The following is an 18643-nucleotide window of genomic DNA, read 5'->3' as shown; positions in this document are numbered from 1 at the left end:
CCATCTGTGATGGGATCTGATGCCCTCTTCTGGTGTGTCTGATGAAAGCAATAGTGTACTCATATACATAAAATGAATAAGTAAATCTTTTTTGTTTGTTTGTTTTGGTTTTGGTTTTTTGGATTTGGGTTTTTTGAGACAGGGTTTCTCTGTATAGCTCTGGCTGTCCTGGAACTCACTCTGTAGACCAGGCTGGCCTCGAACTCAGAAATCCGCCTGCCTCTGCCTCCCAGAGTGCTGGGATTACAGGCGTGCGCCACCACCGCCCGGCGAATAAATAAATCTTAAAAAAAAAAAAAAAGCTTCCACGTGTCATAATGAAACCCACTGGATATTTGGAAAGAGACTGAACGCAAAGGGTGCTAGGGTTGGAGTTCAAATAGAGGGAAACACATAGAACCCAGGCCTAAACTGAGGACACACTCCGTGTGAACGTGAAGACTGAATAGCTCCAATGAACTCCAAAGAGCCCCATGCTAAGGAAGGACCGCCTAGCACCTAAACAGGTCAGCCCGGAGTCAGGGAGAGCCTCTAGTCGACGGCTCAGTTTATCTTCTCTGCAAACTTCAGGATCTTCCTTCACAGCACAATACATGTAAGAGGAAAATGTAGAGTATCTTCTATACTCCAGGAGAGAGATGCAGGCAGATCTCTGAGTTCAAGGCCAGTCCGGTCAGTCAGTTCCATTCTGTCCTTACATAGTGTCATAACAAAGTAAGTCGAGCTTTGCCATTCTTGCTACTGAAACGTTCCCTTTCTTACCAACCACACAGCCTATCTCCTCATGTCCTTCTAGTCTCTACTCCAATGCCGTCTTCCCCATTAATGTTTCTCTGGCCATCGTAGTTATAACTGAAGGCTGACACTCGTCAGCCTTATGGCCAGCACCTGCCACAATATGCTAAGCCACAAATATACATACATATACACACATGTATGTATGCATGTTTGTATTTGTGTCTTGTCTGTGAAAGCAGGACACCCTTGCTGGGCACACAAACCACAATGATAGGTACTGTTCCTCTGTTAAGTTAGAGTTTGACTATGAATAGACATGGAGGTCCAGGAAGGTTAAGAAAGCAATAGATAACATCTTTTTTTTTTCCCCCTTTCGAGACAGGGTTTCTCTGTGTAGCTCTGGCTGTCCTGGAACTCACTCTGTAGACCAGGCTGGCCTCGAACTCAGAAATCCACCACCTTTTGCCTCCCAAGTGCTGGGATTAAAGGCGTGCGCCACCACAGCCCAGCTTACTAGACAACATCTTAAGGGCCTGGTAACCTTTGGTCTTTAAGTCCACGTTTTGTTTTTCAAGACAGAGGTCCTCTGTGTAGCCTTGGCCATCCTGGAACTCACTATGTAGATCAGGCTGGTCTTGATACCTACCCTCTTTGGTCTCCAGAGTGAAGGGATTAAAGGCATGGGCCTACCCAGGGTACCCCACCCTTAAATTCTTTTTCTTTTCTGAAGACAGGGTCTCACCATGCAACCCTTTGCTAGTCTTGAACTCAATATGTAGAACAGACTAGCTTGAACTCAAGACATCTACCTACCTCTATTTCCAGAGTGCTGGGATTAAAAGCAAATACTACCACACCAGGTCAGTATCCATTTCACCAGTGACTTACCACAGTTCTTCTGGGAAGGCTACTCATCAGCCATTCCTGTCTGTCTGCTTTGCCTCTCTCTATCTCTTTGGGAGACTTCACAGTCATGTATTTCAAATTTCAGGCTCAGCAAACTTTCTGGAGCATAGGACACTCAGAAGCGCTCAGAGCTTCTAAATACCCATCTCCCTCGAGATCTCACATCATCTACAACATCCTCAGGGAAGCAGTCCTGGTGGATATTCCCCACCCAGGTTCTTCCACCCATGTTTTAGCATCTCTCTCTTTTTTTTTTCCTTTGAGACAGGGTTTCTCTGTGTAGCCCTGGCTGTCCTGGTACTCACTCTGTAGACCACGCTGGCCTCGAACTCAGAAATCCGCCTGCCTCTGCCTCCCAAGTGCTGGGATTAAAGGCGTGCGCCGCCGCCGCCGCCGCCGCCGCCACCACCACCCAGCCTGTTTTAGCATCTCAAATCTCATTCTACAGCCTAATGCGTTAACTGTACAGTCACTTTTTTGTTTCTTTTGTACCAGCTACTAGGCTGTGAGATGGGCAGAGGAAACTGAAACTGGAACGTCCCATTTCATCAGCTGTACCACAGGGCCAAATTAAAAGTTGTCAAATGAATTAACTTTGATATTACTGCCCCACGGGTTCGAATCTTGTCATAACTGAAGACAGCCAAGGGCCTGCACGCCCTGCATTCTAGATCATCAACTAAGGGGCCCTTCGTCTCGGTGTTCCCAACAACAGTGGTGACAATCCAGCTGGATTCCCAGGTGGTGTCCCAGAGAAACGGCATAGAGCCACGTGGCCAGATCCTAGCTAAACTTAAACCTGCTGCTACCGGGAACCCAGGCGGGAATTACAAAGCTGCACTAGTCGGATCAGTTTTCAGCCCGCCTACTGCACCCATGGGGAAACTGTGCCCAGGGAGGTGGCTATAAATCGCACGGAGTAGAGCAGAGTTTAAAGTTCCTCCTGCACCCTAGCCCATATCTCTGATTCGCGCTGGCCGGGTCTCCCAGGAGGGGCGCGGGCTACTGCTCTCTAGATCTTGTACTGGGCCATCTGACGCTTACCTGGCCGCTCTGCTCCTTTACTTCCCGCGCTGCGCGGACGTAGCCTGCTTGCAACAGATGATGGTAAACGAGGGGAAGCAGCTCCCGCCGCTTCCTGGCCTCGGCCATGCCAGAGATCCGGCCAGGCTATTCACGTGCACGCCCCCTCGCCCCCGCTAGCCGCTTCCCTCGCGCCCTAGAACCTCAAGCTCCTCACTTCCGGCTCGCGTCACCAGGCCGCGCGGCGCGCTGGGATGTGTAGTCTCGCAGCTGAAGTGGGCGCTCCCATCCAGCTGAATTACGAGGGCTAACTAGCTCTGCCATTGGCTGGAAGGTGTGTCCTGATCTAGACCCGCCCTCTGGACCGCCATGATTGTTAACAAAACAAAACAAAACACGTCTTCTGCACCTTAATTCCTATTTATGCTTTGAAGGGATTTGTTGTCCAGGTTTTTTGGTGCCTGCAGCGCCTTTATTTATCTTTGAACTTCCTGATCACTGTCCCCAGCTTCCGATTATTCATTTCACACAGAGTTTAGGATTCATGAATGAGGCATGAATTGCCACTAGTGTGTTGAATCTCGAAACAAATCCTTACCTGAGCCTTATATGGTTGGAGCTTGTAAAGAGAAACAAAGCAAGCAGTTAACCCAAATATCACCCAGGTGGGAGACACAGTGAATAACCTAGGAATTACAGTTCAGATGTCTGATGCACTTTGTCGAGAGAAGACAGAGCTCATGGAAGCATGGAGGAGGGACACCTAACCCCCAAGAGACATTTAAATTTAGCTCCAAAGACAGCAGAAACTTTTAAGCACCACAGAGAGAACAGGCTGGAGGTACTGAGTGAGTCAGAATGTGAGAATCATCTTGGTATTTGGTAAGAGAACCCCAAACAGAACCCTGTGCTGCTAGGCTGTAGAGTTAGGAAGAAGAAAGTCCAATACAGAAGAGACTCCGAGGTAGGCTACTGTGTTTTTTGAGGGGACATTGTCCAGGAAAGAATGGGAGTGGCCTGGGGCTATTTGAGGCAGCTGCTCTTCAAGAACTGGTTGGGAATCTGCTGATTGCTTTCACTCTAGAAATAAGCATCGACATACATTTCCATACAAGTTTAGGACCCACATAAGCACATATGATGAGTAATCCTTAGTGGTGACTGGACTTTAGAATTACCTAAGAGTAATTCTACACCCTGTGGGTGTGTCTGGGTGGGGCATGCTTGCATTTTCTGTTTCTTGGCCTGCTGACACGTAACCAAAGTTCCTGCCATCATATCTTCCATCATGGCCTGAGAACTGTGAGACATAATAAGCTTTTCTCTTTTTTTCTTTTTCTTTTGGGGGTAGGTGTGTTTTGAGACAGGGTTTCTCTGTGTAGCCCTGGCTGTCCTGGAATTCACTCTGTAGACCAGGCTGGCCTTGAACTCAGAAATCCATCTGCTTCTGCCTCCCAAGTGCTGGGTTTACAGGCGTGCACCACCACGCCTTTTCTAATATAAGTTGTTTCTTGTGATATTTGGTCACAGGGACAAGAAAAGTGACAAATGCACATTCTAGGGAGAATCACACAGGACCGGTGACAGAAGTGGGCAGTATGTAGTGTGTGAGGGGGGACACAGGAGACTAATTTACATTCAGACATTGGGCAGATATTTATTGAATACGCACGATCGGAGACCACATGGTCTGTATGCCTGCAGAGCTTCCAAGGCTAATGAGGTACATTTTAAACAAATAGTTGTAGCAAACATTGAAGGATGGTGTATTAGTCTGGGTTCTCTAGAGTCACAGAACGTATGGGCAGTCTCTATATAGTTTGGGAATTTGTCGATGACTTACAGTCTATAGTCCAATTCCCCCAAAATGGGCAGCAGCAGCTGTGGATGGAAGTCCAAGGATCTAGCAGTTGCTCAGTCCCATGAGGCAAGCAGGCAAGGAAGAGTGAGTAAATTTTCCTTCTTCCAATGCCCTTCTATATCTCCAGCAGAGGGTGTAGCCCAGATTAAAGGCTGTAGGTCTTTAACAGAGGGTGTGGCCCAGATTACAGGCAAGTGGGTCTCCATCAGAGGGTGTGGCCCAGATTAAAGGTGTGTGCCTCCATGCCTTTAATCCCAGATGATCTTGAACTCGGAGATCTCCTTGTCTTAATCTTCTGAAATTCATAGCCACTATGCTTCAAGATCTCCATGCCAAGATCCAGGTCAGAAATTTATACCTCTGCCCCTCCAGATTAGGATCATAGGTGAGCCTTCCAATTCTAGATTGTAGTTCATTCCAGATATAGTCAAGTTGACAACCAGGAATAGCCACTAAAGATGGACTAGCCTTTTCTTATGGAATGGTATGGTATCTGGAAGCTACACTGAGGGCACACTATCTGGATTTAAATTTTGACTTTGAGCCGGGCAGTGGTGGTGCACGCCTGTAATTCCAGCACCTGGGAGGCAAAGACAGGCGTATTTCTGAGTTCAAGGCTAGCCTGGTCTACAGAGTGAGTTCCAGGACAGCCAGGGCTATACAGAGAAACCCTGTCTCGAAAAAACCAAAATCAAAAAAAACAAAAACAAAATAAAGTTTGATTTTGTTTCTTATCAAGTGAGCTTGGCAATGTAGACATTTTCTGTGCCTTGGTCTATCTGAGAAGTGGAGATAATTACCATTTTCTACCTCCAAGGGATGTCTCAAGGGGGAAGAGAGCTCTATGCAGAAATGTTTAGAAAGCTCCTTGGCAGTAGAACTGAGTACCTTAGCAATTATTGTAAAATAACAGGAAGAAGGAATCTCTCTCTTCTTAGGGGGCATAGAAGGATTCCCAGAGGAAATGGTGTTTATGAAGAAACCTGAGCTAGGTCTGAGGGGGTCTGGATCAGCAGAATGCTGGTCAGATGGGCACTTGTTAGAAGATCTTGAGGCAGAAGGCATGGCTGAAGTTGGGAGTGGTGTCCTAGGCCTGAAATCCTAGCACTTCAGAGGCAGAGACCAGAGGCTCGCTCTGAGTCGGAAGCCAGTCTGGTTTACATAACAAGTTCCAGACAGTCATGGCTACCTATACAGTGACACTCTGTCTCAATCGTGTTCTGCCCTGGGGAAGGGTACAACTAAGAGGAGAGGTCTTGCTGGCAGGGTACAGGAGGACTGCAGCGGCGGCCGGTGGGGTGGGGTGGGGTGGGGACAGCAGGGACAGTTTGAACCCTAGAGGGACAGGACACCATATAAACTGTGACGTGGCCTGGGCAAGCGTCGGGAGAGTGGAGTGAGGGGTAAGATCAATAATGATGAGAGGCAGGAAGCAGGGCAGCAAGCAGAGGGTGGAGAAACATCTGTGGCCTGGGACAATGACCTACGCGGGTCCCTAGAGTAGGTCACAGCCACCGCGGACTCCTGCTGGAAGGGGATGCTGAGCGAGGGCCAGTTCAGGGTGTGTCTTCTGGGGTGTCTGTGCAAACAGGCAGGCAGAACCTTCGAGATGAGGTAGCAGGACATGGGCTTGGGGAAGGGCTGAGGGAGGCAGTGACAGAGGAGAAGCATAATCAGTCCTGCTTCACACACCCTGAGGCTAGAAAGGGCGCACGCACTGCCAGTAGGTGTTTGCTTTCCTCTGTGTGTCTGTGTGCTGCTCAGGATGGGGTGCTGGGGGTGGAGTCCAGAGCCTTAGGAATGCTGAACAAGAACTCCCCACTGAGCTATAGCCCAGGTTGCAAGTAGGTACTTGGAAAGCTAGTTTGGGCACAAATTAGAGGTCTGGGCCAGAGAAAAGATAGAAATTTACCAGTGGAAAGAGGTTCTTTGGGACTCTGGATGTAGACACCATGCCCACCAAAAATGCACAGAGAGAAAGGTGGTGTAAGAGGTAGTTTTGAGGTGACATATCCACAGGTAGGAGTGTCTAAAAGATGACCCCGATGAAGCAGAAGAACAAAGCCAGAGGGGGCTCATGGGAGGGAGCGGAGGGCCGAGTTTCAATCAGGTGAAATGCTAGGATGTGCTGTAAGGCCAGAGGAGATGGACGTGGGTCATGCTTGGTCAGATTCCTATCGCTGATGATTGACTCAGAAAGCGCTGCATGCAGAACAGGGCAGGGGCAGTGGTACCACAAGTGTGGGAGGGCGGTTGGGAAGTTCATGTGGAGAGGAGAAAAGAATTAACTGTGTGTGTGTACGTGTGTGTGTGTGTGTGTGTGTGTGTGTGTGTGTTTGTGTGCTATTGGGGGAGGTGTGTTTTGAGGTAGAAGAGATCTAAGTTGGTTTAAAAATCAACTTAGATATAGGGGAGAGAGATGGGGGTGGGCGGGGATTTTAGGAAGCTGGGAAAAGAACTGGGAAGCCAAGTCGAGGGTCCGTGGGAGGGAGGGATTGGTGTGGGTGGAGGGCTGGTCTGAGAGCGGAGGACTTCAATAGAACCCCTCAGCAGGAGCGTGGCAAGAATGGGAGCACATGTGGATGGAGGTTTGCAGTGGGATGCTAAAGGGAGATTTCATCTTGAACTTCTATTTTTCTCTCCCAAGTGGGAGGCAAGGTCTGCTGAGAGTGAAGAAGAGGTGGTGAGGAGTTGGAAGGAGCGAGCACGAGCTTTCAGGGAGTCCAGCAACTTTGCCCACAGGCTCCTGGGTGTCCTGATGGATTTGATGACTCACCTAGGGCTACAGTGGCCAGTCCGCCGGGTCTTGTCCTGTCTTGATGAACGGATCTCTGAAGGCAGGGCTTACCTGTCCAGATGCAGGCAAAGGAAAACACTCAGAGGGGTTTATCTAGGGTGTGTCAAGCTGCCAGGAAAGAAAAGGGTGTGTATGTGTGGGGGGGGTAAAGTGTTCCCCAAAGACCACAGGGTCCCACCCCGAGGAATTAAGTTGGTAGAGGAGGGATGCAAAGGGTCAGATTTTAGGGTCTCAGCCTTCAGAGACTAGGGCCATCATAGGTTTGGGGAACTGGAGACCAGAGTGTAGACGCCGGCGGGTGGGTAATGATGAGCCTGGAATTTCACTTGCATAGTCGTGTGTACACACGTGTAGTATGATGTGGTGTGGGAGGCTGAAGAGCGTGCAGGACGAGCAGGCAGACATTCAAAGACCCCGTGCTCTTTCTCCCTACCCTCTCCCCACACGTATCTCCTCCTCCCGGGCATCCTGAAAGTGAAAATGAACACACCCTTAAAAGGGACCTCGTGAAGTCGTCTGACCACATGGACCTGTCTCCCTCCAGCTCAGAGGCTGTGCACAGTGGGCTCTGGTCACTACTGCCAAGTGCCTTGAGAAGTGGGCAGGGTACTTCCTACCAGCAGGAGGACGAGCAGAGAAGGAGCCGGGTATGCATCCCCAGCTGACCCTGGCAGGAATGGAGAGCTAGTATTAAATTAAAAAGACAAACCAGGACACGCTAATACCTCAGTCTGGCAACAGGTTGATCTGTTTTGTCCCTAATAAAATTCATTGTCAGATGCCTCTTCGGTGGACGATTCCTTTATTTCCTGGATTTTCTAAATCACATCCTTCAGTGAATTGCCTCAGGGCCCAAGCACAAAATTAAAATATTAAGCCCATAAAATATAACATGGCCACAGTCAAGACAGAAGCAAACAAAGACGTGCATTAAAAACATTAGCCTTGGAGCCTTTCTCCACCAGTTTGACCTTGTTCACGGAAGAAGCTGGAAGCTTCCAGAGCACTCCACATAAGCATCCTTGGGCAAAGCAGCCTGCCTTAGTCACCTCAGGTTCCCAGGCAGGTCAGGAAAAGAAGAAAAACAGGGGCCGGAGAGATGGCTCAGGAGCTGAGAGCACTAGCTGCTCTTGCAGAGGACCAGAGACTGAGTCACAGCACCTACATCTGACGGCTCATAAATGCCTGTAACTTCAGCTCCAGGGCATCCAATACCCTGTTCTGGCCTCCTCAGGTGCCTCCACTCAAGGGTGTAGTTGTGCGTTTTATCTCCTGGTCCCTCTCCTGGAATAATGACTCTTGAGACACAAATATATTTATAAACACTTAGGCCATACGCTTTGGCTGTCCCCCCAACTAGCTCATAAGTTAATCATCCTGTTATTTTATTCTAAGTTCTGTCATGTGGCTGGTTACCTGGTCCTCAGTTTTTTGCTGCTGCCTAGATCTTCATTCCGGGGCCAATCCCCTGTCTGTCTCTATCCCAGCATCCCCCTCTCCCTTCTCTATCTCCAGATGTCCCGCCTCCGCCTCCTAATTTCCTGCCTAAGCTCATTGGCCAATCAGTTTTTTATTGACAGGTGAATGCATTTACTCAGTGTACAAGAGATTATCTTTACACATGGGCACATACCCGCATACATATATACATAATTTAAAATAATCATAATTTTTTTATTTTATTTTTGTTTTTCGAGACAAGGTTTGACTATGTATCCTGTGTATATTGGAATTCACTATATATACCAAGCTGGATTCATATTCACAGAGATCTGCCTGCCTCTACGTCCCAAGTGCTGGAATTAGAATTAAATGCATGCACCCTTATGCCCAGCATAATAATTCTTTTGTTTTGTTTTTATTTTAAAGAAGTAAACATTCAGCAGGTAGGATTCTACATGCTCATCCCAGCAGGAAGGGTCTGCACACAGGTTGGAAGTCGCAGGACCAGGGGCCAGTAAAGAGTTGTTGTTGTTGTTATTGTTGTTTTTGGATTTGTTTTTTTCGAGACAGGGTTTCTCTGTATAGCCCTGGCAGTCCTGGAACTCACTCTGTAGACCAGGCTGGCCTCGAACTCAGAAATCCGCCTGCCTCTGTCTCCCAGAGTGCTTGGGATTACAGGCATGCACTGCCGCCGCCGATACTGCCGCCGTGGCCTTGAGTCAGTCTCTTGTCCTCTCTGGCCCTCTGAAATGACCTCGTGTTACATGAATCTGTGAACAAAGTCTGTTCTAGCACTGTATTCTTTTCATTCATTCATTCACATCCTGATCAGAGCTTCCCCTATCTCCTCTCCCTCCAGTCCCTCCCTCTCACCTCTCTTCTCCTATGCCCCCTCCCTTTCTCCTCCGAGAAGGGGAGACCTCTGGATAGCAACATGCTGTGGCACATCACGTCCTCTGTTGAGGCTAGACAAAGCTGTTCCACAGGAGGAACCCCTAACATCTGTTACAAGCTGTACATCTGTTACAAATGTGTAGGGGGCTAGGTCTGTCCCATGCATCCTCTCTGGTGGTTCAGTCTCTGTGAGCCCCTATAGGCCCGGGTTAGTTGATTCTGTAGGTTTTCTTGTGGTGTCTTTGACTCAGCTCTTTCAATCCTTTCCCCCGCCCCCTTTCCATGAGATTCCCCAAGATCTGCCTAATGTTAGACTGTAGGTCTCTGCGTCTGTTTTCATAAGCTGCTGGGAGAAGCCACTCAGGTGACAGCTATGCTAGGCTCTTGTCTGCAAGTATAGCAGAATGTTATTAATGGTGTCAGGGGTGGGCTCAAGGTATAGGACTCAATTTGGGCCAGTCATTGGTTGGCCGTTCCCTCGTTTTCTGCTCCTTCTTTATCTTTCCACCCCTTATTTTTTTTTTAAAGATTTATTTATTTTATGTACTGTAGCTGTACAGATGGAGAGCCATCATGTGGTTGCTGGGAATTGAACTCAGAACCTCTGCTCGCTCTGGCCTCGCTCACTCTGGCCCAAAGATGTATTTATTGTTATATGTAAGTACACTGTAGCTGTCTTCAGACACACCAGAAGAGGACCTCAGATGCCGTTACAGATGGTTGTGAGCTACCATGTGGTTGCTGGGATTTGAACTCAGGACCTTCAGAAGAGCAGTCTTAACCTCTGAGCCACCTCTCCAGCCCATCTCTCTACCTCTTATAGGCAGGAGAAATTTTGGGCTGAAGATTTTGTGGCTGGGTTGGTATCCCCATCTCGCCATTGGAAGTCTTGCTTGGTCTCAGGAGGTGCCCGTTTCATGTTCCATATCCCCGACTGCTAGGAGTATTAGCTAGGGTTACCCTATAGATTCCTGGGAGTTTCCATTGTCCTAGATTTTCAGCTTGTCCCAGAGATACTTCCCCCCACACACTGATTCTAGTTCTCTCTCCCAGTTCTGTCTCCCCCCCATCCTCCCCACATTGATCCCTCCTGTTTTTCTACCTACCCTCCTCCACCCACTTCCGTCCCTCCCTCCACCCCAGATGTTTATTTTATTTCCTCTTCTCAGTGAGATCCAAGCATCCTCCCTTGGGCCCTCCTTGATACTTAGCTTCTTTGGGTCTGTGGATTATAGCATGGTTTTCCTGTACTTTATGGCTAATGTCCACTTGTGAATCCCGGTCTGGGTTACCTCATTAAGGATGAATTTTTCTAGTTCCATCCATTTAGCACTGGACTTTCTAGAGGGTCCTGGGAAGGTTGCTTCTGTTATCACTCCAACTGAAAGGCAGCCCCTTTCTCCACCTTCCAGGTTTTCTGACTCAAGTCTCTTTGGCAGGAAGTTTCCCCAGCTCTTTCTCCTCTTCCCAGACCTGACTGGCAATGTCTGTTTATTTTTCTTTGATCCAGAGAAAGCTTTTGAAGACCATTAAATTGTTACTAATGTAGCAGCTTAAGCAATTCCAAGTGTATCCAGACAGTTACTCCTCTTCCAACACCCCCACCCTCAGAGACGATCTCAGGCTTTAACCCTTCAGGTCCAGCACATCCCTGCTCTGTTCCTGCAAATACTCACAGCCTCCCTCTGACTTGAGTCCTCCATTTCTCCCTTCTTTTCTTCGTTAAAGTGTTCACAGTATACACAGAACCCCATGAGCGTCTCGTTTACTTAACAGTAACATGTTAGAGCCAGTTCTGGTACTGAGGGCTGCATAGGCTCGGAGTGGCCCCTTCAAAGCGGGCTCATTCTGTGCAGTGTGTGCGGTGAACCAGAGCTGGCTGCCTGGCTGGTAAGCGCTCATCAGTTTTAACACCATAGACAACATCTGAGCTGGTTACCAGCCTGCTAGTAGATGAGGAAACTGAGGCTCTGAGGGGTGGAGGCTGAACCTCCACTGGTGGTACAAGGCAGGATTGGGGCAGATGCCAGCTGTCAGGGCCTCCTAACGTGATCCAGGCTGGACCATAGGCACGGACCAGGGAGGCAGGACCTAGGCCTTATGATTAAGCTAAAAACACAGTGGAGCTAAGGACTGAAGTCTTAAATCTGCAGGACGTAATCAGTGAGTAACAGGGAGAGACACGTTCTATTTTAATAGGTAGGACCAATTTAATTGCTCAAAACATGATCTCCTGAGCATGATTGATTGATTGATTGATTGATTGATTTGTGTGTGTGTGTGTGTGTGTGTGTGTGTGAGAGAGAGAGAGAGAGAGAGAGAGAGAGAGAGTAGTTTTCTTTTGAAGATCATCAGAAAGGGTCCAGAGAGAGCATCTGGCCAGCTTCATCCTTTGGTGGTTAAAGAACCAGGCCTAGTGACAGGAAGTGACTGGGTAAGGTCATTGACAGACAGGGAGTAGAGGTAAACCAGTTGGTCCCTTTCTCCTGGGGTGTTGCTTTTGGTTGTTCTCTCTCTGTGCTCCCCCTCCTCCACACAAATGGCCTCACAGCACATCCCTGCTTATCAAACCCCTTCCCCCCCCCCCCCGCCCCCGCCCCTGCCAAGCCCCTGCCTACAGGCTCAGGTCCCAGCTGCTGTTGCTCTTTAGAGACAGGGTCTCATGTAGCCCATCCGTGCTGTGTAGCCAAGGATAATCCTGAACTTCTGATTCTCCTGCCTCTACCTCCTGAGTGCTAGGATTGCAAGCATGTGACTATTTATTTATTTATTTATTTGTGTGTGTGTGTGTGTGTGTGTGTGTGTGAGAGAGAGAGAGATAGAGAGAGAGAGAGAGAGAGAGAGAGAGAGAGAGAGAGAGAGAGATCAGTCCTCAGGTCCTCGTGGGGATGTTAGAGGACAGCAGCTCTCTGGAATTCATACTCTCCTCCTACCATGTCCGTACATCCTGGGTGTTGATCTTAGGTCCTCAAGCTTGTCAGTAACCACCCTTCTTGCCTGCTGAGCCACCTCGTCAGCCTAAAGTCCCAGCTGTCGCTGCCACTGCTGCTGCTGCTGCTGCTGCTGCCGCTGCTGCTTCTCTTTCTCCTCCTCCCCTCCCCCCTCTTCCTTTGGATTTTTGATTATCTGCATGTGTGTGTTGTGTGGTTTGTTTGTTCACATGGGTGCAGTGCCCGAGGAGGCCAGAAGAGGGTGTCATATTCCCTAAAAGTAGAGTTCTAGGTAGTTGGGAGTCACATGGGTGCAGGGAGCTCCTGTGTGAGCAAAACAGGCTCTTAGCGGCCCAAGCCATCTCTCCAGCTGGGCCCCAGCTTCTTAATAGTTACTCTGGTGTGTGTCTTCCCAACCAAACCAGAGCCCAGATCCTGGGAACATGTTGTTCTCAGAACATCTCACTTCTGTCACCCCACTTGGGTAAAGCTGCCATGTTCCTTCTTGAAGTCTCACCGTTTCCTCTCTCTGCTTCAAAGCCAAGTGTAAATGTCACTTCTTCTACAGCGTTTTCTCTGAGTGCTCAAGCTTCCCACCTTGGGCAGTCATCTCTGCTCTGTCAGGAGGCCCCCTTCTTGGTGTTCCTTCCCAGACACGTGCTACCAAAGCATTGGCCAGGAGGGGGCAGTACACAACCAAAGAAAGGTCTTCTCAAAGGTCAAGGTCACTAGGGACTGTCTAGTCCCCTGCCCGGATGACTGTGGATTTACCAGGTTCAACTCCAGGGCTGTGACGTCTGATAAGCTGGACCTCCTCCTTGGGCCTTGGTTTGTTTGCCTCTGTGTGTGGAGATTGGGTTGGGCTAACTCAGTGTTTCTGAAAGCTCGGTTCTATACAATGAGGCTCCTCGAGAGAAATAGATGGACATATTTAAATGGAAGTCATTATGTTTTTATTTTAATGCGTATTAGACAAAAAAGAGCTAGCACATCAAACCTGTTATTTTGCAGATATTATTGCTTAGGATGGGGCTAAATAGGCATTCAAGTTAAAAAAAAATAAAAAAAAACAGTGACTCAATGTAAGAGAAAGTACCAATTAAATTATAGTGCAGATGGAAAGCCAGCAGCGAACGGCTTCGATCATCATGGGTCTGCCTTCAGCTTCTGGATGCTGTGATCTGCAGGGACTGATCCGCAGGGATGCCTGTCTTTGATGGGAGCGGAAGAGGAGGAAAGAGTTGCCTGAGGAGCTCAGATGCCCCTTGGTGCAGAGGGGCAGGAGCTTGGCAGCTGTACCTGCTGTGTCTCCACCCCAGCCCCTCCTCCACCTGTGTGTTTTGGGGGTGAGGGGTGAGTGCTGGCTCCCCCTCCGCCTTCCTTCTCAGCTTTCCTGTGGTTACCAGGGAGTGGGAGGCTCAAAGGGGGTGCATTCTGGAAGCTCATCTGCTCCCTCATTCTCACTCAACGCCCTGCTTGGCATAAGCTATTCAGGGTGATGATTAGCGGAGCTGCAGAAAGCCACTGGGGCGGGCTGAGGAGAGGAAACAGGTAGACAGCGTTTTCCTGAATATGTGCATATCCAACCAGGAACAACCCGTCATCTAATGGTTTCCAAGTTTGGCTGGTGAGTGGAATCACCCAGCCGAGCCTGCAGTAGAGATGCAATTTTAAAACTCTCCTGCAGCAGCAATTCTGATCCGGAGTGGGGTGGGGTGGGGGCTGCATCAGTATTTTTCCCCGACTCCCCAGGAAATCTGGAGACTTGTGGGTTTAGAACTCCTGTGATCACCAGCACACCTCTCTCATGTACCAGAAGATCAGAGAAGCTGTGTCATTCATGGAAGCCCACATAACAATCGCAGGAACCCAGAAACAGCACTTTATTGGCAAATGGAGTTTATTCCAACCTCTGGGTTGGTCAAGGACTTTCTCAACTCAAAGGGCCAGAAGGGGTAATGAGGAATGGTGGTGGGAAAAGGTGATGGGGGTGGGGTTGCTAGTAGAAGGGGGTGGCTAACACTTCCTCATAGTGGCCACCAGCCTGCCAAAGGCAGGAGTAGCTGTATCAGTGTGTGATGCCGCTCAGGACTGGGTTTCAACTGTGATTTATACAGTCCAGGATCCAGACTAATACATAGGAGGCAAATTCTAGGAAAACTTTTTTTCATTCTTTTGTTGTTGTTATTTATTTATTGAGACAGGGTTTCTCTGTTTAATAGCTCTGGGCACTTTGGAACTCACCATATACACCTGGCTGGCCTCAAACTCGCAGACATCCTCCTGCTTTGGCCTCCCCAGTGCTGGAACTAATGGCGCGTGTAACTCCACCCAGCTAGGGGGAACTTTCTAACAATGGTTGGTAGCCCAGAAGACAGTTAGTCTTAGGACAATTGTCCAGCTCCTGCTTCACCTTAAATTATGAGGTATTTGATGTTTTGAGCAAAACAAGAATAACAGGAAGGTACCTGCCAAATCCCCGTGGTTCATGAAAAAATGATGTTAATGGTGACCAGGACCTTCCAGCTCACTCCCTTCTCTCCTGCCCAGATAGGGTTGCCAACTTGGTCCTCTGAAGGCGAAGGAGTAATTTCTTTCTTTCTTTTTTTCTTTTCTTTCTTTCTTTCTTTTTTTTTTTTTTTTTTTTTTTTTTTTTTTTTTTTTTTTTTTTTTTGATTTTGGCTTTTTCGAGACAGGGTTTCTCTGTCCCTGGCTGTCCTGGAACTCACTCTGTAGACCAGGCTGGCCTTGAACTCAGAAATCCGCCTACCTCTACCTCTCAGAGTGCTGGGATTACAGGCATGCGCCACCACCGCCCAGCTGAAGGAGAGTCATTTCTGTACACGGATTCATGTTTACAATGCTTGTGGGCGTGTTCATGAAGCAGAGACAGTATTGCTCTCAGAATCCTTCCTGCTTTTTGTAAATGATATGATACATACAGCCTTCTGGAATGGACTCATTTTCACCCCACCTCATGTTTGAAACTGATCTGTGGGGATGGACAGAGCCCCATCAAGTTATTTACTCCCAGTATCTAGTTGATTGCATTGTGTGTGTAGCATAGCTTATCAATCCATCCTCCTGTGGGTGAGCATTGAAGCCATTTTTAATTTCCCACAATACAAACCACTCCGCAGGGACTACTGTCCCCGTGAGTCTTGCATGGGCCTGGAGAGGACTTACTGTGGATGTCTTGGGTTATTCCCATGGCTCAGCTTCTGCAGTGCTGGGATTAAAGGCATGTGACACAACTGCCCAGCTACTACTTGTCTTTTGATGGACAAAATATTAGTGTCTTCATATATATATATACATATATATATATATATTACACACACAATCACATATGTAGGTATTTTGTCTTCATATACATCTGTATATCACATGCATGCTTAGTGCTACTGAGGCCAGAAGAGGGTGAGAGAGGGTGTTAGATCCTCTGGACCTAGAGTTGTAGATGGTTGTGAATTGCTATGGTTGTGACTTCTAGGAATTGAACCTGGATCTTCTGGAAGAGCAGCCGGCACTCTTAACCACCGAGCCACCTCTTCGTCCCCATTAATGTCTTCTGCTGTGGTGTGAGATGTTGTGATCCTCACAGCTGAGGCCATTTGGCAGCATGGCCTATCTCTGAGAGTGGAGCTGAGTGACTTATAAGCACGTGGTCTTGGGTGAGTTATTTTTTTCCTCTGGGTTTCTGCCTCTTGACGAATGAGCCAGAGATGGGAAGAGTCTCCAGCTCCCAAGGATGCTAAGAGGCTTGTAAGGTGGAGGCCAAGGGAGCACAGACATCTTTACAGAAAGCAGGGTTCACACAAAGCCTGGGAATCATCCGGTGCCACATCCCCATCTTGACAGACCCAGATCGGTCCATGGGCTCCCTTTTGAACTTAGCTCAAGAGACATGGCGCTGTTTGGAGAGGCACTGGTGACCTCTCTGGAAAGCAAGGTAGGAAGAAGGGTGTGCTCCTGACATCTTTACATCCCACATGCCCACCATTGGTGGTGGTGTGGTTGAGATGGTATCAGGTGGCTTCAAGGAAAATATTGGTCTGGGGAAAGAAAAGGACACACATGCCTGGCCGCTTTCACTCCTATGTAACCACATGCTAAACCTCACTAACACGGTGTCTTGTGTCACCTCCAAAGTAGTTCATTGTGGGCACAGCACACACCGTATCGGTTCAGAACAAGCTGGATATAGGATAGGCTCTGGGGACAGCAGCCCTTTGGACGATGTTACAGAGCCTGTGGTCAACAGGTTTACTGTCCCCAAGACAACCTGTTACCTTTACCTCTAGGTGGTCAGCCTACTCAAAGAGACCAGGATGCTTTCCAGTAGTGAGGAAAGCTGTTTAAAATGGAAGCTTTCGTCTGGAGTAGACAATACCTGTGCTCAGATGGGTGCAGAGAATGACCTCCGTACCTGCCTCCCACGTCATCCCGTGCTGCCAGCAGGAATCATCGTTACTAAAGATTTTATGTACGTGCATTTGTCACATCACGGGGAACACTGGAGATCCTTGCTAAACCTTGCTAATTATCCCCCCGCCCCTTCTTCTCTCTTCTGAATTTAGTAACTGGAATACAATGGGCATCAGACAATGACGAACGGATGAGTGCACAGGACACCTGATACCCATCCAGGTTTAACCTTTTATACTCTGTGTTTCCAGACTCATCCCTGACCTCCGGAGTTTCTTTCTCTTTCAGTATGTCACTATAGACGGGTAAATCCAGGCCTTCTTGACCCTGGCTTGCAGCCATAATGAGGGAACTAAAAGAGCCAGGCAGCTGAACAGCTTAATTGTCGTTCCCACCAGCCATGGTTACCAGGGAAACTCGAACACCGTTAGATTGGGGAGGGGCTTTGGGGCAATGTGAAGCTGCAAGACAGAATCTCGGAACGGGGAGCGGGAGCTTCCCACAAGTTCCTCAAGACTTTGGTTTTTGAATTTCCTTCAGCGATATCTAAAACAATTAGGTCTTATATTTTTGGATCATTTTGGCAGCCTACTTTATACATGCCAAGTCTGTGGAATCCATGTCTGTGTTTGTATTTACAGTCACATCAGCAGCAGGTTCTGCAATATCCTGAGATTGAGATGCTAATCAGATTGAGCAAGTTCTCTCTCTCTCTCTCTCTCTCTCTCTCTCTCTCTCTCTCTCTGTGTGTGTGTGTGTGTGTGTCTGTGTGTGTGTGTGTCCACATCTCTGCTAATGTGTGCAGAGCTCAGAGAGGTTATTTTTCTATATCTTGCCTCTTTTAGGGAGTGTCTCTTCCCGAACCTGAGACTGTGCCCCGCCCCCATAGCTTTGCAGCCACAAGCCCCACTGGTTGTTCTGTCTCCGTCCCTCCCAGCCATGCAAGACCATGCCATGCTTGTTACCCGGAGGCTGGAGTCCAAATGGCATGGTTATACAACAAGTCATAGTGCTACCCCTCTAGCTGGGTGTTCTTTTTCTTTTCAATGGATGCAAAACCATGTAGAATCATGCATTGTAATGGCTACCATGCTACCCTGAGCAGGTACTCAGATTTGGGTCTAAGATCTTTAGGATCCCTGAATATACTCTGAAGGAACTTTTCAAAGAATTGTTCTAAGGCTCCTGTATATTACTTAAATTAAGAAATCCTAGTGAGGTGGAGAGGACTATGGCAGACAACCCCAATTAAAGTCCGTCTTCTTCCCTCCTTTCCTTGGGTCACTGGGACTCTTCCACCTTTTCTGCTTTAATCCCCACTGCCCAAGAAAATAGGGCTTTTACCACCTGTGGCAGTTGGGAGAGATGGCCCCGGGGTCATGAGAGCAGGCCATCTGTCCCTGTCCTTTGCAAGGCTGCAGTACTTGGAAGAGCAGGCCGTGCAGTTCACCTGGGCAGCACAGTAGAGCTGGTGTTGGCAGAAGGAGTGTAGGTGAGACAGCCCCAAGAGCAAGAGCATGGGAGAGCTGGCCCTGCCACTCACCTGCCTGTGAAGTGTTGTGGGTGTAGGCATGAGGCCTCTCCCCTGCACCTCTCCACCTGTCATAGTCCAGAGAGCTAGCC

The 18643-nt window shown here is 48.5% G+C and overlaps 1 protein-coding gene across 5 annotated transcripts in view; it reads right to left on the bottom strand.

The window, feature by feature from the left end:
- Window positions 1–2882, bottom strand: part of Tcof1 (treacle ribosome biogenesis factor 1) — a 35432-nt gene extending 32550 nt beyond the window's left edge. For all 5 annotated transcript variants that reach the window (XM_052155835.1, XM_052155837.1, XM_052155838.1 and 2 more), the window contains exon 1: window positions 2689–2882. In XM_052155835.1, the coding sequence (XP_052011795.1) occupies window positions 2689–2796 (108 nt within the window). In that variant the 5' untranslated portion in view covers window positions 2797–2882. The remainder of the gene's footprint in view (window positions 1–2688) is intronic.
- Window positions 2883–18643: the final 15761 nt, after the last annotated feature.

This window comes from Apodemus sylvaticus, chromosome 13 (genome assembly GCF_947179515.1).
Source record: "Apodemus sylvaticus chromosome 13, mApoSyl1.1, whole genome shotgun sequence".
Taxonomy (NCBI): domain Eukaryota; kingdom Metazoa; phylum Chordata; class Mammalia; order Rodentia; family Muridae; genus Apodemus; species Apodemus sylvaticus.
Note: the sequence above shows the minus strand (reverse complement) of the source record. Positions and strands in the feature narration are given on the sequence as shown.